Source organism: Rattus norvegicus, chromosome 18 (assembly GCF_021556685.1).
Source record: "Rattus norvegicus strain SHRSP/BbbUtx chromosome 18, alternate assembly SHRSP_T2T, whole genome shotgun sequence".
In the NCBI taxonomy this organism is placed as follows: Eukaryota; Metazoa; Chordata; class Mammalia; order Rodentia; family Muridae; genus Rattus; species Rattus norvegicus.
Window position 1 is genome coordinate 56,213,686 of NC_141551.1, and position 24,652 is coordinate 56,238,337.

At 50.7% G+C, this 24,652-nt stretch overlaps 1 protein-coding gene across 7 annotated transcripts in view; it reads right to left on the reverse strand.

Moving 5' to 3' along the window:
• Positions 1-24,652, reverse strand: part of Ndst1 (N-deacetylase and N-sulfotransferase 1) — a 62,364-nt gene that overhangs the window by 23,489 nt on the left and 14,223 nt on the right. For 4 of the 7 annotated variants that reach the window (XM_087592656.1, XM_087592659.1, XM_087592655.1 and 1 more), the window contains exon 2: positions 2,324-3,236. In XM_087592656.1, coding sequence (XP_087448782.1) covers positions 2,324-2,836 — 513 coding nt within the window. In that variant the 5' untranslated portion in view covers positions 2,837-3,236. Of the gene's footprint in view, positions 1-2,323; positions 3,237-17,532; positions 17,869-24,652 lie in introns of those variants that run through there. The other 3 variants (XM_087592657.1, XM_087592654.1, NM_024361.2) reach the window with 3 other exon arrangements.

Below are 24,652 nucleotides of genomic sequence, written 5' to 3' on the forward strand. Positions count from 1 at the left end.
GCAGGGCGTCCGTCTACTCTGTGAGCCTGACACAGAACAGTGCTACGAATGGGCAGAGATGAGGAGCCAACCCCTACCTCAAGGACTTCTCGGAGGCACAGGCCAAGTGAACGCTGTGTTTACTACACAGGGAGTGACTCCAGGTGCTGGCCCTTCTCCTCGTTCCCTCAATGGTCTTTCTTCTAGTATAGTCGAGGAGCAGGGGCTGTCACTTGTGCCATTAGCTGAACATCCTGACCAAGGTCACACTGCTTCTAAGTTTCAGAAAGATTTGGCCCGGAGTCTGGACCTTTAAGCTTGTGATCTCACCCTGCCTGGAGAATCTGGAACTTGAGCCCTGGCACAGGCACTTAGTCTGCCAAGTCCAGGGAGCAGCATGGAAGCCAGGCTCTGCAGAGAGAGCCGTGGTGTGCCTCAGCCACCAGGCGGCGCATATTCTAACAAAACAGTCAAAGTCTCAGCTCAAAATCCTGAAGTCTTAATGCAGCAGAGTAGGGAGGGCTGGCTGCATTTGCCACTGACCCAATGAGACTCTGAGCTTGTCCCTGCTTTTCAATGGTTGTCATTCATGGTCACCTTAAACACGGAGCTGGGATACATAGGGTCCAAGCTCTGTTGTTTTAAGCATGCTCAATGGCCACACCCCAGGCATGGAATCTAGAACACAACACAGAGCTTCTGGCACAGAATTCAGCTCATGGCTCCTCATCAAACCTCAGGAAGACCAGGTCTCTATGGCTTGGGGCTTTTTGGACCTGAATCCTAGATAATACTTGGTAGGGGTGTGAGTTTGTGAGCTTAACCTATCTGTGCCTCAGTTTACCCCTCTCTTAAATCAGCGCACTTCTGCTTGCCTTGGAGAACGGCTTATTAGTGTGAAGTCAGTTCATTTGTGTGGAGCAGGCAGGCAGCACATGGCACTGAATGAGCTCTCAATAACTGTCTGCGTTCTGACGATCCTCAGGCCTGGGGCTCTGAGTCAACCTTAATGAAGTTCATGGCAGAGAAGGGTACAGAGTGCAGGAGAAAAGAAAAAAGCACAGAGACAATGGAGCCAGCCCAACTTTCTGCCTCTGTGAAGCCGTAAACCAGGCCAGTGTTCCCCAGAGGGTGCTCTGTGAAAGAGATCAAGCTGGCTGAGAAACAAATCGCACTGGGCCGCCCCACTGCAGGATTTCTAAGGGCCTTTGGTTTTTTGACTCACTCTCTTTTCACCGGCAGAGCCTCCTGCTGTATTAGTGCATGAAAGAGCATGCTGTGGGAAGCCTGGGCTAAAGCAGCCTCTTCCAGCACTGAACAAAGGAACAATGTGCAGGGAGGCTTGGGACATGGGCACCTTCTGCCTGGATCCCACTCCTGCCTCTGTATTCACACCATGCAGTAGCTGCCCTTAGCCTTGTACCCTTCCCAGCCCCTTCGGGCCGCTTCATGAGGAACAACTTTCCTGGCTGCCCACAGATCCAGCATTGTCCCCCACAGCCCCTCTTGCACACCCTTCTCTGTCCCCTCCCCCCCATTAAAGATTTATCACACCTCCAGAGCCTCTGCGCAGCCAGACCCCCGCTCCACCCCTACATGCTAGAATCTCGGCTGCGGCTTCTCTGTTTCCATTCATTACTCTATGTACTGGTACCTAGCACAGGGCCCAGGACACTGGAAGCATCCAGTAAACAAATGTCCCCCAAAGTCCCCAAGTCAGGTCTCCAGCTGGTAGCTGCATTCATCTTGCATGACTACATATCCATTATTCCTGCCCCCTCCTCAGGGGCAGATCCTCTACGACAAGGTTTCAGCAATGACCCCAATCTCAAGGATGGTTCAGGGAACAACGCCACAAGCCCAGAACAGTTCCTCGCCTGCACACTGGGTTTTCCTTCTCCTTTCTCTTTGTGGAAAGTAGCTCTGGGTTTAGGAGCACATTCTGCACAAACTCTACCCTCCACTGTCCCCAGGAGGAAGACCACGGGTAGAAAACCAAACTGCCTCAGATGAGTAGCTTAACCCTGTGCCTTTACTTGCTGTCCTCCGAGACAACTGCTATGGCAGGCTCAGAGTACCTAGCAGAGTGAGCCCTTCCTACCTTGCACCCAGACACGAGTATCCTTCAGACAAGTGCCTATTATACATTGAGCCCCATATGTACCGGGCAGGGCCTCCAAATACTTATTCAGCAGCTGCAGGTAGGCGCCATTCACCCTTCATGACAAGGAAGCTAAGAGCCACCAGCACACTCATTTCGCAGTGGGAACTGACACGCGCTTAGCTAGCAGAGCAAGTACAGAGGCAGCGCTGGGAACCACTCAGGAACCCACTCCCCGGATACCTTGAAGAAGCCAATGATGCCCACGCCGTAGGCCACACAGTACTTGTCCAGCAGCTCCCGGTTCCAGGCATCCAGGTTGACATACTTGAGGATGTTCTCATAGATGATGAGGGCGAAGCGGCCTCGGCCCTTGTCTGTGAGTGTGGGCATGTCCCCCTTCCCCGGTGCAATTTCTGTTCGGTACTTGAAGCGACTGGATTCCAGGATGGCCACCACCTCCTGGCCCAGCTGTGAATAGAGGCTCTCCACAAATACCAGCACCAGCGGGTCTGTTCGAGAAGGGGCGACCGCCTGCACAGGCTTGATTGGCAGGAGACGGCTAGGGGCGACAGGTGGTGGGTCCCCGCAGTCGGACTCAGAAGCATCTGCCGAGGGCTCGAGGCCCCGGTTCCAACCATATAGGTAGTAGGCCGAGACAAACACGCTGAACAGGCAGAAGACAAACAGCAGGAACAGGACAGCCTGTGGGGACAGGTGCCGACACAGCCTCCGGAGGCACGCCAGGGCAGGCATTCTGGCCCCCGAGATCTCAACCAGCAGAGGCCCAGCCTGGCCTGGTCCCCCGAAGTCCTCACACAGGAGTTCCAAAAGTTGTCCACTGACTGAGAAATGCAGAGACTTAGGAAGTGAGACGTTCAGAGGGCAGTGGAGAGAAGGCTCCGGGCCCCTGGCCCTTTCGCCCAGCCAGGGGCACAGTCTACAGGCTGGTCTTGCTCCTTCCTTCCTCTACACCCCTTTATGTCACCATGGCAAACCCCAACGTGGTCCTGTGCAGAGCAAAAGTGCCCCAGGGCGTCAGGGCCTCCTGGGAGCAGTCAACAGCAGGTCAAAAGACACCGGGCCAGCCAGGGGGTGCTGCATGCCGCGCTCTTCACGCTCTTCACGTTGGGCCCACAGGGTAAAGGCTAGGGAGCTGGGGAGAAAAGCAGAGAGTTAGAGTCGGCCCTCAGAGTCCGCTGACCACAGATACACAGGTCTGACAAGGTGGGCTCACACTCAAGAACTGTACCCAACCTGGTCCTCCTCCTTTATCTCTCCGAGCCTCTGCCTCCCCGCGTGTGAGACAGAGCAAGCAACAAAAGTAGTCATTTCATAAGGGGTGGGAAAGTGAAGACCAACGACACACAGAAATCATGAAGAATGTACTTAACGGAGCGGCCATCAGGGTAGCTATCAGGTTTCATTATTATTAGGCCAAGACTAAACAAGAAAAACCCTGGGCTAGAGAGATGGCTCTCGGGTTAAGGGCACTGGCTGTTCTTGCAGAGGACCCCCACCACCCACATGGAGACACACCACTATCCAAAACTCTAGTTCCAAGGAATCCAATGACCTTTTCTGACTTCCACAGGCACAAGGCGTGCACACGGCACAGACACATACATGCAGGCAAAACGCTAATTTACAAGCAATAAGAACAAATATGGTATCTTTTTAAAAAAAAAATCCAAAAGCAAAATATGACACTGAGCAATTCCAAGACTCGGGAGGGAGAGGTAGAGTTCTGTATCAGGACCAAGCAGCACATCCTCCCATCCACAAGCTGCCTCCTGCTCCTTTTCCTTCCTTCGCCAGCCTTTCTTTCCTCTGAACGAGCCCAGCAACCCCCTTCAATAACAGAAGCAGCCAGAGCAGGAATCCGACCCAGAGCTGTATACAAAAGCCCACAGAAGCATCAGTGAACTCTCCCTGTGAGAGTCATTCCACGTGGGGTGTGGCTAAGGGTTCAATGGAGCAAATGTGTCTAAGGGGCCTGACACAAGGACACTCAGAAAAGGGTGGTTTGCCCAGATGCAACCATGAAATCTCTCTTCCTCACATACATGCTTGGCAACCTTGGACAGCAGGTAACCACCAACACCTGAGGGCTGATGGGGCAGGCGAGGACTTCCTCTACCCGGTCTTACCCACTCAGACAGCCAGAAATCTAGGTTCTAGCTCTTTCCCTAGCCTGAGCCCCAGCAGGGTGTCCAAGCCAAAACACCCATCTCTCTCTCTCTGGAAAGAGTGAGCAGAGACCACACACATTGTGCAAAGGTTCCAATTCCCATGTTCCCACAGCAGCCCTGGCTGCCGCCACCCTCCGCCTCCCCACCCCCACCACCCCCACCCGTTATGTGAGTGAAAACTACAGTGACTTCACCACATGGGACACCCCTGCAGAGCTAGCCAGAAGCTCCCCAAGCCAGAAATCACGGAAGTGAGACAGACTAGGCCGAGGCACCAAATGGGGAAACTGGGGCTCTGCGGGTTGGCCTTATGGGTAAAGATCTCTAATCTCCTCCTCGGCCCAGCATGGGACCACAGGATAGACCTCCAAGAGTTGTACTTCTAGGAATTCATCCTGGATATAATCACTGCAGAAGCATGTAAAGATTTCCCCATGGGAGGAGCAAGACAGGGTGGGGAGTGGGGAAGGAAACGGAGGGACAAATAAAAAAATAAAGTGCAAAGGCTGGAAAGATGGCTCAGTAATTAAGAGCACAGCTACTCCACCAGAGGACCAACACCGGCATGGTGGCTCACAGCCATCTGTAACTGCAGCTCCAGGGTCCAATGCCCTTTCTGGCCTCTCCATGGGCACCAGGGACGAATGTGGTACAAAAGCATATATACAGGCAATACACCCATACCCACAATAAAAACCAAAAAATTTTTAAATAATAATAAAAAATTCACATACAATATCATAAAGAAAGCCATCGTTCTGAATTCAAACTTAAAAGTCATATGAAGGGCCAGGGAGAAGCCATTGATAAGCCTGCCTGAGTTGGACCCCTACAGCCCACATAAGAAGGCAGATGCAGGGGCTGGAGAGATGGCCCGGTGGTTAAGAGCACTGACTGCTCTTCCAGAGGTCCTGAGTTCAATTCCCAGCAACCACATGGTGGCTCACACCCATCTGTAATGGGATCTGATGCCCTCTTCTGATATGTCTGAAGACAGCTACAGTGTACTCATATACATAAAATAAATAAATCTTTAAAAAAAAAAAAGATTTCTCTTCGGTCCCCAGCTCCGAAAAAAAGAAGAAAAAAGAAAAAAGAAAAAAGATTTCTCTACAAGAATCAAAATCCCAGTGCAGCTTATAATAGCAAGTGTAGGCCAACGTAAGGGTAGGCTCTCGAAACCAAGATGCAAGCCAGGCATGGTGGCACCCGTGAAATCATAGTACCCAAGAGGACATGGCAGGATGACCAGTACAGGTTTGAGGCCAACCTTCTGCATGTAGTGAGTTCAAGGCCCACAAGAGGTACACAGCCAGGCCTGTCTCAAAGACAAGCAAATTATAAAAACCAAACAAGAAATCCTAATGTGGCAAGAAGATCCTAGGGAAACAAAGCACATAGGACACAAACATCTGCTACGGACTTGGGGGGCGGGGTGCAGGTGCCTGCGTACATGCGTGTAGAAGCTAAGAGACCTGGCATCATTCTTCAGATAATATCTATCTTTTCCTGAGATAAGGTCTCTTATTGGCCTGGAATTCACCAAGTATCTAGGTGCCTGGCCAATGAACCCAAGGGACCTGCCTGTCTCCACCCCCAGTGCTGGGATTACAAGCACAGGCTACTTTTCCCACATGTATTGTTAGGAGAGCACTCAGATGCTCGTGCTTACAAGGTGTACACCTCGCTGACCCCAGCCCCTTGCCACATATACTATTAAAACAACCTATAGAGATATCCTTATTTTTGTTAAATATTTTTACATGCAGGATAGAAGCTGTCACACAAAACCCATGTTAACACTGGCATCTCTGACGGTTTTCATGTTCTGTTTTTGTCATGCAGTGAGGAGCTGGTCCTACCTGTGTGCTATGATGCACTGTGACTCTAGGCATACAGCTTTCCTTCTCTGAGCTTCCTGCCGGTTAGAGGAGGCTTGGGTCTCTGATGCTCTACACTGTGTACCGCCTCTGGGAGAGAAGCTGCCTGTCAGAAAGCAGATGCCTGCCATGCTAGGAAGCAACAAGTGTGGCTGAGAGAAACACAGTGTCTAGAAGTGAGTCCATTCAGCCTCTGGAGAGAAGGGGAGGGAAGGGGAAGGCTTCGTGGGCTCAGTGGTACCTATGCAGGCCAGAAGAAGGAGTAGCCAGGGGTGGGAGAGGGAATCCATCAACCTGGAGGTGAGGAAGCTTTCCAGGGCTCCTGCAGTACCAGAGACCAAGGCAGGAAAGGGCAGGTATCCTGACAGCCAGGAAGGCTAAAGTGACCACCATCTCACTCACCAATGTAAAGGCTATCTACAGCCACAGCTGTAGCCAGACTGACCCTGCACCATGTCGTCACAGGAACACAAAGCGGGGCCCATGAGCATAGGGGGAGGGGGTACCCTAGTGGTCCTGCCCACACCATCCATCTGGCCCTACAGAAGCGGAGGTAGTGAGCTCAAGCATGTGTCACTGCCTTCTGTCTGTCCCGTTAACAGCCCTTCTGCTTGTTAATAATGCAGTTCATGGCCCCGGGCCTCTGAGGGTCAAGGGCTCTGATGAGAATCCAACAACATTTTTCAGATATAAAAAAAGGGTGATTTTAAAACTGTGCATGGTTGCTAGAGGCTGATGGGGTTGGAAGGCTGACTGGGCAGAGCCTTGGTGATTCTTCCACAGTGAGGTGGTTCTGTGCCATGCTGTAATCCTAACTTACACATGTGCCCCAACCCACACAATGTGTAACATCAGGACTGAGGTCTGCTGTGAATGAAACTGGGCTATGCACAGACTTACGAGCTGTGACACTGCACTGCTGCAGTGGGGGTCACGGATAATGGGGGAGACCGTGTGTGCAGCAAGGAACACTACTGTCCTGTCAGTGTTACTGGAAGCAGAGGTGTTCTTTAGAAAAAGGAGAGACAGTTCAACAGTAAAAAGCTCTTCCAGAGGACCTGAATTCAGTTCCCTCCACCCACCCATGGTAGGTAGGTAGCTCACGACATCCTGACATCCTGTAACTCCAGCTCCTGGGATCCAACGCTCTCTTCTATTCCCCATTAGCACTCCCACACACTCAAATACAAAACAAAAATAATTTCAACTCTGAAAACATACACACATACACATTCTGTAAATGCAGTAATACCAAAGAACTCAGACCAGATGTCCCAAGTCTAAGTAAACATGAAACCTTCAGATTCCACATGCGGGCTGCAGCCAGGTGGCCTCGGATCAAATCAAGCCCCATCGCCCAGGAGTTGTGCAATCTTGGACAGTTTACTTGACTAGGTGATGCCTTAGTTTCCTACCTACGAGCCACAGCGATTACATCCTACTTCTCAGGCTTAGGAACATGAAGTGAGCTGAGAGAGGCAGCTTGGCACGTGACACTGAGCTGTCCACTGCTGTTATTCACTCCCACTGCCTCCTTACCACGCTCACAACAATCCTCACAACGTGGACAACAGCGTAGTTACACAGCGCTGCAGAGCTTCACCTCTCTGGCAGCCCTGGAATCTAGCAGGGGCAAGCCCTGATTTCACAGAGGGAGAGCAAGTGCAGAAGCAGGGTGCCTGTTCCACACACTAGAGGGCCTTGCCTAGCAAATGCAGTTCTTTTTTTTTTTTTTTCCTTCGGAGCTGGGGACCGAACCCAGGGCCTTGTGCTTGCTAGGCAAGTGCTCTACCACTGAGCCAAATCCCCAACCCCGCAAATGCAGTCCTTACAACTGTCTTCTCCTCTTCTTCCTCTTCCTCTTCTTCCTCCTCCTCCAAGAATTCCTTTTCCCCAGCAGAAGAGGGACAAAGTCTTAGCAAAGTCCAGACCAGAGAGAGAAGAAAATAACCCGCTCCCTTGTAAACAAAGCAGACTCCCCAGCTCTCTGGTAATGGGCCTTTGCACAGACTACGTGACCCACAGTAGCTACTGAAAGCCCTTCTCACCTTCTCCATTATGAAGTACCAGGGCCCATGGGGTAAAGAACTGGAATATCTACTCTCTTCAGAATCACCAAGGCTTCGGACCAGCTGAGGCCAGCTGGGCTCTTTCCTGTAAACCAGAGCCTTGCCCAGTCAGTCACCACAATAGTCAGGTAACTCATGATGTTCCTATCCCCCAACCTCCTGAGACATTCAGTCATCCTTCACATCCCAATTCCAATGCCATGGCCTCTCTGAAGTCATTCCCAACCACCACATTCCCACTCCAAGCCTAACCCCTTAGTGCCTCCCACCCCTAGCCAAAAGATGGGAAATACAGGTCTGAAACCAGAAGGTAGATGTGTGTTCTCTGGTCTACACATTTTTCTTTCATTTAGGAGATTTCTCCCTAATGATCTGACCCTTTCTAAGTTCTCTTTCAAAAGGGCACACCCAGAACTAGGGAGATGCCTCAGTGGGTCACGTAAGAGTGAGAGCTGGAGTTTAGATCCTCAGTACCAACACAAATGCTAGGTTAGACACAGCAGGCCACCTGTAATCCCAGTGCTCAGAAGGCAAAGACAGGAGTCCCCCAGCAGTGTGTCCAGTTGACTAGCCAAACTAGAGAGTTCTGGGTTCAAGTGAGACCTTGCTTCAGCGTGCAAGGAAGACTGTAATTAGGAAAGACATCTGACATTAGCCTGTGGCCTCCACAGCCCACATGCACACTCACTCATGCCCACACACATGCCTGCACATCTATACCCACACTACACACGCATGTTCCAGTAACAATTAGGTGAACATTCCTACATCTGCCATCCACTGAGACCCTGTCTACCTGACTTTGCTTCTGCCCTTGATGTCAAACAAAGGTGAGGACCAAGGTCCCAGTCATCTTAGAAGTCCCCACTCTCTCTCAGATCCCAATGTCTGCAGATATTAAGACTAGCTCCAGGCAAGGTTCCATTCCAGTCCCAGGAGAAGCACTAAACTTTGATTCCTCCTGACTTTGAGTTAAGTCTTTCATTCCTCTAATAAAGTCACAAGTTACAGTCCTAATCATCACCACCATGACTGGTACTGTCACCACACGTAAAGCATTACTATGAGCCCACACTGTGTTTACCACCTTTTATACCTTACCTCACGTAAGCCTTACACTAATGTATCGATATCCTCGATTACAGAGGAGAAAAACCAAGACCTAGACACTGCCGTTTTCCCCAAATCACAAAACTAGCCCACTGCCCAGCTGCTGTTTGAACCCAGACCCCATGAACAGTAGTACTCCAGAGCCACAGGGGACCCTTAGCTGTGCAGCTTGAGAGGACCCACGGCCACAGAGGCCTCCAGCCCTCAGCCTGACTTCCACTGCACTCTCCCAATCCTGGCCTTAGCTTCCCTGCCAAAGTGCTGGAGATAATGAATGAGATGCTCTGGTCGTCATGGAGACGCCATGGCAACCCAGCACTTTCGGGAAATGTGGCCACTGCTCTAGAGTTGAAAGTCACTCTCTACCCTATATCCCTAGCTCAAAGCTTCTCTACGACCTCCTTGGAAGCCATAGGAAACTAAAGACTTCTTATGGAGCAAACTGTTCAGAAAGATGGCAGGCGGCAGGAGAGGGCCAAGCAACTTGGCACAGCTGAAAGAGGACCTCCAGGATTGAGACTGAGGTCCCAAGAACAGACTGGTGAGCTGTGGGTTTGAGGGTGAAGTGTGTCACCATGTGCCAGCAGGTCCTGAAAAGCACTCTGTGCTCATCTTCCCAGCACCATTAGAAACAGAAGCAAAGTGGCTGCTGGCTGCAGTCAGGGCTCAGGCTGAAGGCAGCCTGCCAGACTGGAATCTTGGCTTCTTTATTTACCAGCCTGTGACCTTCAGACAAGTCTCTCAACTTCTCTGAACCTCAGTTTCCTTTCCTCTGCTGTAATTATGCCACAGACTTTTTCTATTACATGATGGCTGGGTACAGTGTCTTATACCTGTAATCTCTGCACACAAGAGGCTGAGGCAGGAAGACTGCTAACAGTCTGAGGCTAGCTTGGGCTCTAGAGAGACTTTTTTTAAAGGGGTCTGTGTGTGTGTGTGCGTGTGCGCATGCATGCAGGTAAGTGTGTGTGTGTGAATGCATGCAGGTGTATGTAGGTATATGTGTGTGTGCAGGTGGTGTGTGTGCACGCGCGCGTGCGTGTGTGTGTATGTATGTATGTATGTATGTAGTAAGTGTATGTGTACACGCATGCAGGTAGGTGACTGTGTGTATATGCATGCATGCAGGTGTATGTAGCTATATGGGTGTGTGCAGGTTGTGTGTGTGTGTGTGTGTGTGTGTGTGTGTGTGTGTGTGTGCGTGCGCGTGTGTGCATGTGTGCAGTTTATGGGAATGTGCAGATGTCAATGCTCACAGTCTAGATGTGAAGTGACTAAGGAAGACACTGTTACCGTACACTCTCCACCTTACTCCCCTGAGACAGTCTCTCACTGAAGCTGAAATCGGCCGCTTTTCAGCTAGGCTGACACCCGGCAAGCTCCAGCAATCCTCTTGTCTCTACCTCTGCTCTCCAATACCTGTAGCTGTGCCTGGCTACTGGCCATACCTGCTTCTGAGATGGGTGCCGGGGCTCCAAGCTCACTGCTCCTGCCCTCTGAGCCATCTCTCCAGCCCCCGACCCTACCTTAAGAACCAGGAGCAATAAAAACAAAAACTCTCACAAGCGAGATTACAAAGCACATTCCCAGTCATCAAGACATAATCCTTAACGTTCCTGTGAACTCTGTAAAGGACTCTTCAGTCATTTTACCTGTGATCCAACCTTAGCCTATAAACCTACACAATGCATTTCAATGCATCTCGTGGGCTGGAGAGAGACAAGCAACTAAGAGCTGCTCGGGTTTGGTTCCCAGCACCTACATGGCAGCTTACGACTGTCTCTAAGTTTCATCCCAGAGCCTCTGACAGCCTCTCCTGGACTCCACAGACACCAGGCACGCACATGATGTGCAGACGTTAGTGCAGGGAAAACACCCTTCACATAAATTTAAAAATTAACAATAAAAACATCAAAAATAAATTAATTAAATTAAAAACAGTAACTCCAAATTAGATTTTTTAAAAAAAATGAAGCCAAGCACAATGGCACACACCTTTAATCTTAGCATTCAGGAGATAGAGGCATATGAATCTCTGTAAATTCCAGGCCGGACAGGTCTACAAGGATTTTCAGGTCAACCGTGGCAATCCAGTAATACCTTGTCTCATAACATAACAAAGCAAAACAGGGCCTGTGGTCTAGAAGGTAAGAGGACGGAGGCAGAAAGGAAAAGCAGGAAGAGAAGCTCCAGGACACCAGTGAAGAGAAGGTCCAGTGTCACTCTAGGAGCTGCAGTCACACAGATGACCTGCCAGTTCCCTCAGTCTGTCTGTCACATACCATGAGGTGCCAGCCCCAGCACAAGGCTCTGCTGAGGCAGTGGTGACCCAGAGCTTCAGGGAAGATTTCTGGGAGCTGTAGGAGTCTTAGGTCTCCAGCGCAATGCTACTTCAGGTGAGTAGGGAAGGACCTCACAGCACAGCAATCTGAGCCATTCCTGCTAACGCAGGGTGGCCACCTTCCAATACAGACCCTAGCTCCTGTGGATGCACGGGCACACTCAAGCCATGCTAAAAGGCATTACTCTGGGCATCCACAAACACAGACACTGAGAGATGGCAAGGAACCCAGCGGGCAGTTCCAAAGGGTCTTCATAATAGGACTGGGCCAAGGACTTGGGAAGACAGACTGGGGCATCTGTAGGCCCAGACACTAGTCTCATATGTACCTGGAGCCATGCCCCACAGCTGGCCCAGCTCCTCCCAGCCATTACACCCCTCAATCCAGTCACACTACCACCCACCACCCAGACACACCCTACAGCTGAGCCACACCCCACAAGCCACCAGCCCGGTCTGCCCCACCCTCTACATTTGCTTCCCAGCAGTGGGAGAGCTGTTCCCTTCTAAGTTCTCCCAGGAGGCCGGCCGGCCGAGATGCCGGCCGAGATGAGGTACAATCCCTTCCTGGTGGAATTTGTGGCGCTCCCATCCCCCATGATCCTGCAATGCTGACTGGCATGTGGCCAAGTGGTGACATGGCCTGTCAGTCACCCCACCACTACCACAGCCACCATTAGCCAAAGACTGTACGTGGTTTAGCCTGGACTCATAGGGTGACAAGGGCATAGTCCACCCTGCAGTGAGTACACAGGGCTCTGAGGACCTGACAGAGGAAAGGAAGGGACTCTTGGAACTGTACCAACCAGGAATGCCCTATTCCCACCTACTCTGACCCCTTTTCTTATCCATTAAAGCCTTGTCCACCACCTACAAAGCCAGGTCCTGCTGGGTGTCAGACTGGCTGCTGTGGCTTAAAGGAGCACTTGGATGAGGACTCCCCTATTCTCCACAAGCCTCCCAAGGTAGAGAGCTTCCAAGTCTCCAGCAGGCACTCACAGCAAGGAATCCACACCTTCCCCTCAGTCTGAGGCAGGAGTCTCAGACAGCTACACCCGTTACAGCCACTTCCCTTTCTTGGACATCCATATAGTGAGATTACCCTCACTCTGCAACAACACTGATGACCTCTATTCCCCTGATGGTCTCTGCATGAGGAACTGAGGCCCAAGAGGCTCTCAGTCGTGGAAGCCCAGGCTGTTCCTCTGTGGCCTAATTCACCAGAGATAACCGCTGCTTGTCCAGTGCCCTACACGATGCATCTCCCCTCTTTCTGCTCTATCCACCATGTTTCACAGGCAGGGACCCCCCTCTAGAAGGAGCCCCACAAACCCGCCCTCCATTGGCAAGCACACCAAACATCACTGCTCACCCTGTGTCTCAGCTTGGGAATTTGTTCTGGGTCTCCTCCTGGCAGGCAAAGGCAGGCCCAAGGCTGTGGGTGGCTAATGCCTTACTCCCAGCAGGGCCTAAGTTGAAAATTTATCTCCGTACCAGCTCTGAGAAAAGGTTTACCAAGCAAACAAACAGCGGGTGGGGGATGGGCTCTGTGGATAACAAGCCAAGGCAGGACAAGCTATGCTCCAGAGACACCTTCCCCAAAACAGGGCTCTCTGCTCACTCCAGTATGTCTAAAACCATTAAATCCATCCCAATTATTTTCCCTAGGTCCTGATCACAGGAAAAGAGCTGGTCTTAAAGGAAAAGAACATTTCTTTACAAGCATAACACTCTCTCAACCCCCCACTCCAACTGACAGCTACTAACCCAGAGGGAACTCCTCAGACCTGCTGTGCCCACCACACTAGTTGGGGTCACTGGGTGTGTACTTTACAGAAAGAAAGTACAGACCGAAAAAGAGGGCAAGTGACTGGCTTAAAGGTCACACAGCTGAGCAGTCATGGAACTAGAATGACCGTTCCAGTCCACTTGTGGAGTCCACTCATAAACTCCTTAGAGCCCCGCTCTGCATTCCACACCATTCTTCAGCCAGGTCAGCCACAGGAGCCTTGTCTTCCCCCACCCCGGTAGGAGCCCTACTGAGAAACATGGAATGCATGCACACTCTCTAGTCAGAGGCCTCATGCTAAAGAACAGAAGGGGAAAGAATACACTTGAAAGAAGGACATCTTGCCATGTGTTCCCAGGAGAGGTCAATCTATGCCTTGAATGTCTCTGTTCTGCCTTCCTTCCAGGGAAAACGGAAATGTCATCCCCTCCTGCTTTCCCACTCCAGGCTGACAAGCATTCCCCTGTGGTTTTGAGAAACAGCATATAACCAATGTGTGATCCACACCAGCACCCAGCCCTCCCCAGGTGTCAGACTTGGAATAAGAGGGCACACTCCCCTCCACCAACCAGAAGGTCAGAGCTAAGAACAGCAGAGCAGGAAGACATCTGTGTGCTCCCTTCTGCTGAGCCTGTTTCCCCTGCTGCACACCGTGACATGGTGTGGGCACCAGAGCAGGAGGAGTTTGCGATCTTTTCTGAGACTACGACAGTGGCTGCAGACTCTCCCCAGATCCACAGATTCTTGGTGGTTGTGACCAGTCCCTACCAAAAGCCAAGTTAAGAACTTGGATCTCAGGGCTGGAGAGATGGCTCAGTGGTTAAGAGCACTGACCGCTCTTCTAGAGGTTCTGAGTTCAATTCCCAGCACCCACATGGTGGCTCATAACCATCTGTAATGGGATCCGAAGCCCTCCTCTGGTGTGTCTGAAGACAGATACAGTGTACTCACACACGTAAAATAAATAAATCTTTAAAAAATATGAACTCTTAAGTCATACCTAACCTTTTGAAAGGGCTCATCACTGCTCCCACACCAAACTGTGATCTAGTCTTCACTAGAATCCTACAATGTTACAATCTTCTCAAACCATTTTTAGAAGATGAGAAAAAAAAAAGAACTTGGACTCCAGGGACCTTCTCTTTGGCACACCTGTGGTGGATTGAATAAGTATCCCAGAGGTTCATAATGTAATGCCCAAAGTTAACCTGTAAGCCCTATCTGCCCAAGGTCCACATAACTTCCTGGAATGCTGGGAGTTGTAGTTCTAGGAATATAATGAAAGGCTGATTGGAAAGTACAGTGACCTATAGATTTGTTTATAAATTCCTGTAGCACGTGTGTCTTAGGGTTTCATTGTTGTGAAGCAACAATACTACCAAGGCAACTCTTATAAAGGACAATATTGGGGGTTGGGGATTTAGCTCAGTGGTAGAGCGCTTGCCTAGCAAGCTCAAGGCCCTGGGTTCGGTCCCCAGCTCCGAAAAAGAAGAAAAGAAAAAAAATAAATAAATAAAGGACAATATTTAATTCAGGCTGGCTTACAGTTTCAGAGGTTCAGTCCATGACCATCATGGTGGGAAACATGTCAGTGTACAAACAGACATGGTGCTAGAGACTGAGCTGAGAGTTCTATATCTTGACTCAAAGGCAGCCAGGAAGGACTGTGTGTCAGTCACAATGAGTGTAGCTTGAGCATATGAAACCTCAAAACCCACATCCACACTGACAAGGCCACAACCACTCCAACTCCAGCAAGGCCACGCCTCCTTATAGTGCCAGTCCCTATGGCTAAACATTCAAACACATGAATTTATGGGGGTCATTCCTACTCAAACCTCAGTGTGTCTTGGGGCCATTCTGGCTAAGAAAATCTAGGGAATGGTCCTGATCAAAGTCCACCTCTTGGTCAGTACCTAACATTTAATAAGCTTGCTTTACATTTGGCCCAAAATGGTGGAACTGTTTTTTTCTCTGACAAATCTCAAGATTAATAAAATATTTGAATGTTCAGTTACCAGGGTGTGGAACTGTGTGAGACGATTAAGAGTAGACGGTATGTCCTTGCTGGAGAAGGTGTGGCCCTACTAGAGGCAGTGTGTCATTGGGGGGATGGACTTTGAGGTTTCAAAAGCTGATGCCATGCCCAGTATGTTTGTCTGTGTCTGTCTGTCTGTGTCTGTCTGTGTGTGTCTCTGTCTCTCTCTCTTTCTCTCCCTTCCTCCCTCCCTCCCCCTCCCTCCCCTCCTTTTCTCCCTCCCTCTCTCTCTCCTTCTCTCCTTCCCTCTCTCTTCTCTCTCTCCTTCTCCCCCCCTCCTCGTGCGCTCGCTCACAGGCGTACTCCCCCCACCCCCCCACCCCCACCCCCTTCCCCCATCTCTGCACTTGCTAACCACAGATCAGGATCTCTCACCTGCTTCCCCAGGGCCCTGTGTACCGCCATACTCCCTACCATAGTAATAATGAGCTAAGCTCTGAAACTTAAGTGTAGCTTGAGCATAACCTCAAAACCCCATTAAGTGTTTTCCTTTATAAGAGATGCCATTAGCTGATGGTGGTGCACATCTTTAATCCCAGCACTTGGAAGACAGAGATAGGCAGATCTCTGAGTTTGAGGCCAGCCCAGTCTACAGAGAGTTCCAGGACAGCCAGGGCTACACAGAGAAACCCTGATTCAAAAAACAAAATTTTTGGGGCTGGGGATTTAGCTCAGCGGTAGAGCACTTGCCTAGCAAGCGCAAGGCCCTGGGTTCGGTCCCTAGCTCCGAAAAAAAGAAAAAAGAAAAAGAAAAAAGAGAGAAAAGAAGAAGAAAAAGAAAAAGAAAAAGAGAAAAAAAAATTTTTAAAGAGTTGCCTTGGTCATGGTGTCTTCCTAGCAATATACCAGAGACTGAGGCACCCAACTCTGGTCTGACGAAACTAGAGCCACGTGTGCAACAGCCAGTGCTTTAGAACTCAGCACTCCAGGGTCTCCACTGCCCGAAGGAAACCTGCAGTTCCTGTGCCTGCCTGCCTCCCTCAGGTGTTGCTGTTGACCCTCCTCCCCCCAGCTACCCCAGGAAGCTGTAGAAATAAACCCTTCCCCTTCACATCCCTCAACGCCATCTCTTCTTTCTCATCCCCCTCAACAATCCACCCTCCCCTCTATAGCAACCCATGTTGCCAGGGTACTTCATGGAACCTGTTTTTCCTCCTGACTATTGGCAGGCAGAACCCCAAGCTAGGCTCAGGAGCCTGCTGTACACAGGCCTCAGCTGTGTGGGTCTACACACACACACACACCACACATACACCACAGACACACACACACACATACACCACACATACACCACACACATACACACACACACACACACACACACCACACATACACCACAGACACAGACACACACACACACATACCACACACACATACACACACACACACCACACATACACACACACACATACACACATATACACAGACACACACACACACCACACATACACCAGACACAGACACACACACACACCACACATACACCACATACACACACACACCACACACATACACAGACACACACACACACACACACACCACACATACACCAGACACACACACATACACCAGACACAGACACACACAGACACACACACACACACCACACACACAGACACACACACACACACATACACAGACACACACCACACACACATACACAGACACACACCACACATACACCACACACACACACATCACATTACCACACATTCAGATTAGATAGGGCAGGGGACTGAGGACTAGTTAAGAGGCCCAAGGAGGCCATCACAGACAGGGAACCAGGGTGAGGTGACAGGGCCCACCAGAGCTTCAGGTGCTCAGGCAGTGGCTTCTCAGAAGCTCTGCATCTGCTGCATCTCTCAGGGGTTCCACACACACTTCACACAGCTGCACCTAATCTGAGAGCCAGGACAAACGGCATTACTGTCTGCCTAGTTCTGGAAAAGAGGGGAGAAGGAAGGAGGAAAGGAGATGGCCCTAGGCCACCCAGAGCCAACAACTTTGTTCCAGGAGGCCTCCGGTTCACTCACCTCTCTTGTAGGGCAGCCAGCCAGGACTCCTGGACCTCCCAGGTCTCCCAAAGCACAGGGACCCCCAAGCAAGTAGAAGCTACCTGGAAGCACCCGCCATACAAAGGGAAAAGCATATCCCCAACCCTTGGAGCATCTGGCTTCTCGGGCCCCTCTCAGGAAATGGAGCAGAGGAGCAGGAGGCAATCAACAAGTGCCTGCTGCACTTGACTTCCCATCAACCTCCCCCTCAGCCTCTGGTTTCCTACCTGACCTGGGAAACGGAGGGAGGACTGATATTCTGTCTTGGTACCATCTGGAAGTCAAAGTATCCAGTGCGGTGGCTTTTGGCTCCTGACGCCGCCCTAGCTGAGCTGACAGGCCCTTCCCACTGTCCCGCCCCACAGAGGAGGAAGAAAGGTGACTGACTGGCAGAGGTATGGAAGGTGTCAGAGTCCGTTTGAGTGTACACACAGTAGAGCTGCAAAGCTGTTACACAGCCCAGAGAGAAGCACCAAGTTGGCTCTGGTTACACAGTAAACTGGGAAAGGTCAGGCCAGTCAGGATGGCTTAATGGCAGCCAACAGAAGTGTCCACCAGAAATGAGACTTGGACTTGCTTTCTGACTGACTGACAGACAGACAGACAGACAGACAGACAGACAGACAGACAGATAACACACACAAAGAAAGAAAGAAAGAAAGAAAGAAAGGAAGGAAGGAAGGAAGGAAGGAAGGAAGGGAGAGAGAGAGAGAGGGAGAGAGAAAGAGAGAGAGAGAGAAAGAGAGAGAGAAAGAAAGAAAGAGAGAGAAAGAAAGAAAGAGAGAAAGAGAGAGAGAAGAAAAAGGAAAAATAAAAAGAACACAGCATTTCACTAATGGCAGAAACTCAGGCCCAAGAGCAGCAGAGGAAGCAGAAAGACAGTAAGATAGTGTGTGCACATACTTGTACACATACTTGTGTGCACACTTGTGTGCACCTACTTGTGTACGCATACTTGGGGGTGCCAGGATGGACCCTGGGCTAATCTTATAGTCTCTCGGGTCACACCACAAGCATGACAGGGGCCCTGCCAGTTAGAGATAAACCCAGGAAACACCTACGTGGGATGAACAGCCTAAGCCACCTCTTAAGAAGTCATCTGTGGCCCTAGCACTTGGGAGGCTGAGGGAAAACAGCAGGGAGCTGCATATCACCCTACATTACAAAAAACAAAACAAAAACCAAACCAAACATCTGGGGAACAGCAAGGCAGAAGAGTACCCTAAAACCAGTCAGCCGGAAAGATGGCAGAGCCCTGGGGACAGGAAAAGCCTGCAGGCCCTAAGGCCAGTACAGAGGAAAGCCAGAGGCAAGAATGATTCTGGCAGAAGCCCCTAATCTCCTAAAGGCCTGGTGGGCACAACACAGGCCTGCTGAGACAGAGGATGCCTCCTAAAGCCCCACATGAAAGCAGTCTGTCCCTTCAGACTTGCTGGAGCTTGTCACCATGACAAGAGCCTGCTGCCAATATACCTGGGGCATGAGGGGCTCAGTGCAGTTACTAGGAGGCACAGCTAGCAGAGAGGGTAGGAAGGGACCCGTGAAGGAAGACATGGCCTTTCTAGAAAGCAGAAACCAGAACAAAGGGTGCAGCCGACCTACTTCAGACAGGATCCATTCAAAGGGGGCCAGGGCACTCTGGGTGTCACCAAGTATCCCAAAGGCTCTGGATATAAAGAGAGCTGAATCTGACTCCTATGCCACACACTATTCCTAGAACTCTGCTCAGTGAAGCAAGCAAGGTGTGGGAACAACTGAAACGTGGCTCAGGCTCCGTGGGTGAGGGTGGCCCCTCCATGCCCACACATCTCCCTGTCTCACTTTGAAATAACCTCCTGGGACCTCAGGCAAGTACCTCCTCTTTCTGGGCTCCTTTTGTTCATCTGTACTAGATGGTGTCATGAACTCTCCTGACCCTCTACTGTGCAATTCAAGCACAGGCATGGCTGATATGCCTCGTTCCCTAAAAGACACAACGGTCCAGCTCACCACTGCTTCCTCTACACCGACTGCTTCGTGTCTGTATCTTCCGGGCCTAACTTCACAAATGAGGAGAGTGGCTCATAGAGGTTAAGGGAATTGTTCAAACTCCCGGTGGGGGAGCTGACATTCAAACTGGTGCCAGTCTTGAGTCTTAATTCCTAACTGTGGCAATGGCCATAGTAGTTATCCCAACCCTACCAGGTCCTAGAAAATGCCACGGGTCTTTGTACCTCACTTATTTCCTAGTACATAACATTGAAATTAAAGTGCATGGTGGCTGGGAACAGGTAGGTGGAGAGTGTGTGGGTACTGAGAACTCTGCAGACTGGCCAGTCGTTCACCCGGCCACCTGTTCACCACTATGGTTAATGGCCTCATTGCCACCAACCACCACCTGCCATTTTAAAACCATATACACACAGGCAACACTTCCTCACACCATTGCTTTAATATCACATGACAGCTTTGAAAAAAACAATAGGGATTTCTTCTCCCACCCCCTGAAGGAGGAAGTTGGACTCTCAAAGACATATAACTTCCCTCAGAGGCACACAGGAAATGCTAAACTCGAAGCTCGCGCCTCTGCCTCCCTATGCAGAGTTGAGTCCACCACACGCTCGACCTGCCAACCAGCCTTCGTGACAGCCATGAGCACATGCGAGAGCTCATGTCTTGCCAGCACAGCACCTGTCATCTCAGCAGACCGTCCCCCAACAGCCCTACACGCCTGTGCCTCTGTGACCTCACTGTGCAGAGGGGGTGCAAGTTATTCCCAGGATCACCATGCTACACACAAACCAAAGAGCTGATGATCCAAACCCATGTACGGCTCCAGCGTCTGAGGCCTAGACCTCTGTACTGTCTAGGAGGCTCCATAGCTAGCAGACAGTGGATGGGGACAAGAGGTCAGACACATCAAGTAGTGTGAGTGCCTGGCAGGGCAGGGCAAAACTATGATAACAGGAGGACAAACAAAGCTCGTGGGGAGCCACAAGAGGGTGGCTGATGTAAATGTCTGTCTGGGCAGTAGGCCAGGAATCTGAGCAAAGGACACAGGGACACAAGGAGGTGACAGGTGTGAGGGGAAGGCCTGGTGAGATCTTGGTCGAGTGTCTTGCTTTCTCTGGACATCAATTTACTCGGGTACTGAGTATAGCATCTGGAGTAGCTCCAGACCCTTTCCCACGTACCTAAAGACCCCTGGACTCTGAGAAAACCAGCACTGCCCAGTGTCACCCCAGGGACTGAGAAATGTCCTTGGCTGTCCTGGCACAGCTTAACTGCTGGAGAGGTCTTACAGAAGCACAGGGTTCAACTAGCATGCCAGGGCCAGTGAAGTGTGTGTAGGTCCTCAGGGGGCCACATTCCATTCATTGTCAACCTCTCCAGGGCTCCACTGAAGCAGGCACCACCCTGCCTGGACCCCACCAGGAGCCAAGGCCAGCCACATCCAAGTGCGCAGAGGAATGTCAGTCCAGCCCAGCCTGCCCCACAGTCAGTCCTGCTGGCAGCAGGTTTTTTGTTTTTGTTTTGTTCTTTTTTAGTCAAGGTCTTACTATGTATTGAAGATGGATCTCAAGTGCTGTGGTGCCCACACTTGGACTCCTGAGATCAAGCGATGCTCCTGCCTCAGTCTCTAGAACACTTAGCTCTATGGGTATGCACCACCACACCTAACTCAATGTCTAGAATGCCCTTAAGTCACCTCAATGACCCCTGTCCCTCCAAGCCTCCCACACACATTTCCCTCAGGCTGACCACTGAACTGCAGAGACAGAGTCTCTAGGAAAAGGAAAGTTACCACCCTCCTCCCTGAGACCTGTGCTGCCATGCCAACTTCATAAAGCTAGGGAAGGGGCCGAGCCAAGGCCAGCCCTGTTCTCACTCTGAGGCAGAAGTTAACAGGAACTTGCTAAGATTCTAAGCAAGACTCCTAAGAACAGAAGGTGACAAAGTTAAGGGGACCTTCTGGGACTTTGTCAAGCATCTTGCCTCCCCACTCCCCAATTTACCCACCTAACTAAAGGGAATCCCTGGCACTCCCCAGACCTCCACTATCCCAGATCTCAACACCTACAATTGCCCCATTAACCCACAAGTCAATGTGTTCTTGCTCAAAACGCTGTCAGAGAACCCATCACCTAATAGGCAGAACCTCTCATCCTGATGGACCACACAGCCCATTGCTGCTAACAGCTTCTTCTAATTGAGTGTGGTGTCAAATCTTTGTCAAGTATTTTCTGCACCTCTATAAGGAACTTTCCAAGTAACCCCCTGTGAAGCAGGTGTTAGGATGGGCCCATTTATACAGATGAGAAAATAGAGGATCAGAGAGGTTCTTTCATTTGCCCAGAATCTCACAGCTCAACAGCAGGGGAAGTATTCACTGGCCATTTGCCTGAGTCAAGCCCAAATTCTTAATCACTGTACTATGCTATCCCCTCAAACGGTCCTACTGCCCTGGAACTAGAGGCCAGGACAATACTGCTGTGCAGAGGAAGGAAAAGCAGCGCAGAGCGCCAGAGTCTGAGGCTCCCCCTCTTCAGTCTTGCCCTTCAAAAACAAAACTCCTTCCCATGAGGCATGCCAGAAGAGGGTCTGAGACCTCTGCCAGGATCTGCTGCCCGCTGTCAGGAGGAAGGATAAGGTAGGTTTGCCAAGAGAAGACAGAACTGAGGGAGGTAAACTACTTGTCTTAGAACAGATTCCTGAAGCTGGGGAGGACGAGGCACACCTGACGACCCTCACGCAGCACTCAGGGTCCCCAGGTACTTTCCACCAGTGTGTGCCCCAACAGAACTGACCAGAAATCGCAGTTTCTCGCTCCAAGCCTGCTAGTTCTGAGCCTTCTCCATCTTCTCTCAGTATCAACAATGTCCTTCCGGCGCCGCCAGCCAGCCACACTCTCCTCTCACCCCCACAGCTAATCCCTCAGCAAATCTGTCAGCTCATCCTGCAAGATAAATCCAGAGGCAACTCCTCGTGCCCCGCCTCCCTGCTACTGAGCCACTGTCACCCAAGGGGGAGCCCCTGCCCTTCCCCTATCCTCTTCATGATCCCCCTCTGCATGAAAAGCTAAGCAGATGAATGTTCCACTCAAGCCCTCTAACAGTTTCCCCTTTACTCAGACTTAAACAGCAATGTCCTCCCTCCTAAGAGACAAGAAGCCGTTCCCACCCACCCTCCCACCGTCTGCCTGCCCAGGTGCCTCGCTGCTCCTCACAGATGCCCGTGCCTACTCCCAGCCCTGCTTTGATGCTCCCTCCGCCTGGCATGCTCCTCCCTCCAGAGCCACCCACCTGCTCCCCCGACCAGCCTTATTCTTCTCCTAGGTACCACTCAGCACACACAGTATGTCTGCTGATTTGCTGGCACTGGCCCATTGGCGGTGTGACATGAACGTAGAGACTTGGTCTAGTCTGTGTACCGTGTCAGTTCCTAGAAAAGGCCTAAATGAGGCAGAAGTTGGTAAAAATGGGTTGAATGTGACCATTGCCTCCCTTAGTTAGACACAGCTAGTCCCTAAGCCCTGAATGTGATAGAACACCTGGGCCTTAGCAAAATCTCTAGGCTTTTATGTGACCACTGGATTCTACGTTCCATTTCTCTCTGCCTACAGCCTTTGAGCCCCTGGAGAGAAGCTCTAGGTCCTAATACTTGGACTGCCAGAAGGAGTCTTCACAGGGCTGCTACTGGTCTCCCCCACCGCCCACAAATGCTCTCAGCAGGTAGAGGGGGAAGCCAAGGCCTTGTCTGCCCTTCTCCTCTGTCAGCAGGAAAACCATTGGATATTAGCTTTGTTCTCAAAAGAAAGCACAAAGCTAGTGCCAGGCAGAAGTGGGCACAGAGACAGCTGGCCCATCGGAGACAGTGCGAGAGAAAACCAAGAAACAGGATGCAGGGTATTTAAGGGGTTACTTGCATACCCAGCCTATTTCATGCCTCCAGGATACTGTGGTCCTGCTCAGTCTTCCAGGCCCCAACCCTCTCCTCCTCAGACAATCAGCGATTGTCTCCACTGGGTGATCTGCCACTAACTGCAGAGTGAGAGGAAGACAGAAGCAAAGCCTGGTTTGCAGTGAGAAGACCTGAGGTTCCAGCCCAGATTTGCATATACTCGAGGTTAACATTTAGAGAGCCTCCTCCCTTTAGAATCTCAGTTCTCTCAGCTGTAAATGGCTTGTTCTGTCTTGTACTTAATCTCTCAGTCTATGTGCCACAGGACCTCAGGAGGCCAGGCATTTCTTACAAGGCCTGAGAGCAGAGGCCTAGCGCCTACCTGCTAAGAGCCAAGCTTCTTGCCCTTCTGGAACAGACAAAGCATACCTCTCTTAGTGTACCCAGCTCCTGAGCGGCCAGCCCACGTGGAGGGAAACCCTCTGGGTCTCTACCCCACCTCACAAACCTGCCTAATTGCTATCATTGAAGAGTTGCTCAAGAAGCATGAAGGGCCACAGAGACAGGGAGGAGCCCTATGTGCTGGCCCAGAGGGTGAAAGAGAAGCCAGCAGTGGGCGGTAGGGGAGGTGTTCTGTCAAAGTTACTCTGAGGTCCTCTACCAGCCCTGGGCTCTGTGTACCAGGACAGAGTGAATGCTCAACATGTAGTCTGAGCTCAACATGTTCTCCATGGCTGGATATTCTGGGGAGGGAAAGACTGTATCCTAGGTCAAAGGCAGGAAACAGAAATCTATAGGCAGTTTTTTTTTAAGTTTCCCAGGGTTTTCGTATCCACAGAATAATTGTGATTTATTAGCAAAGGCCACTTCCAAAAAGTGTCATCTTCGTTGGCATGGAGGCCCACACCTTAATCCCAGTTCTTTGGAGCAGAGGCAAGTGGAGCTCCGTGAGTTCAAAGGCCAGCCTGATCTATATAGCAAGTTCTAAGCTATCCAGGGCTATACAATTAGGAAGATGTCTCAGGAAAAAAACAAAAACAAACAAACAAACAAACAAAAAACCAGGGGGCTGGAGAGGTGGCTCAGGTTAAGGCTATTCTTCCGAATGTCCTGAGTTCAAGTTTCAGCAACCACATGGTGGCTCACAACCATCTGTAATGGGATCCCATACCCTTTTCTGGTGTGTCTGAAAACAGCTACAATGTACTCAAATACATAA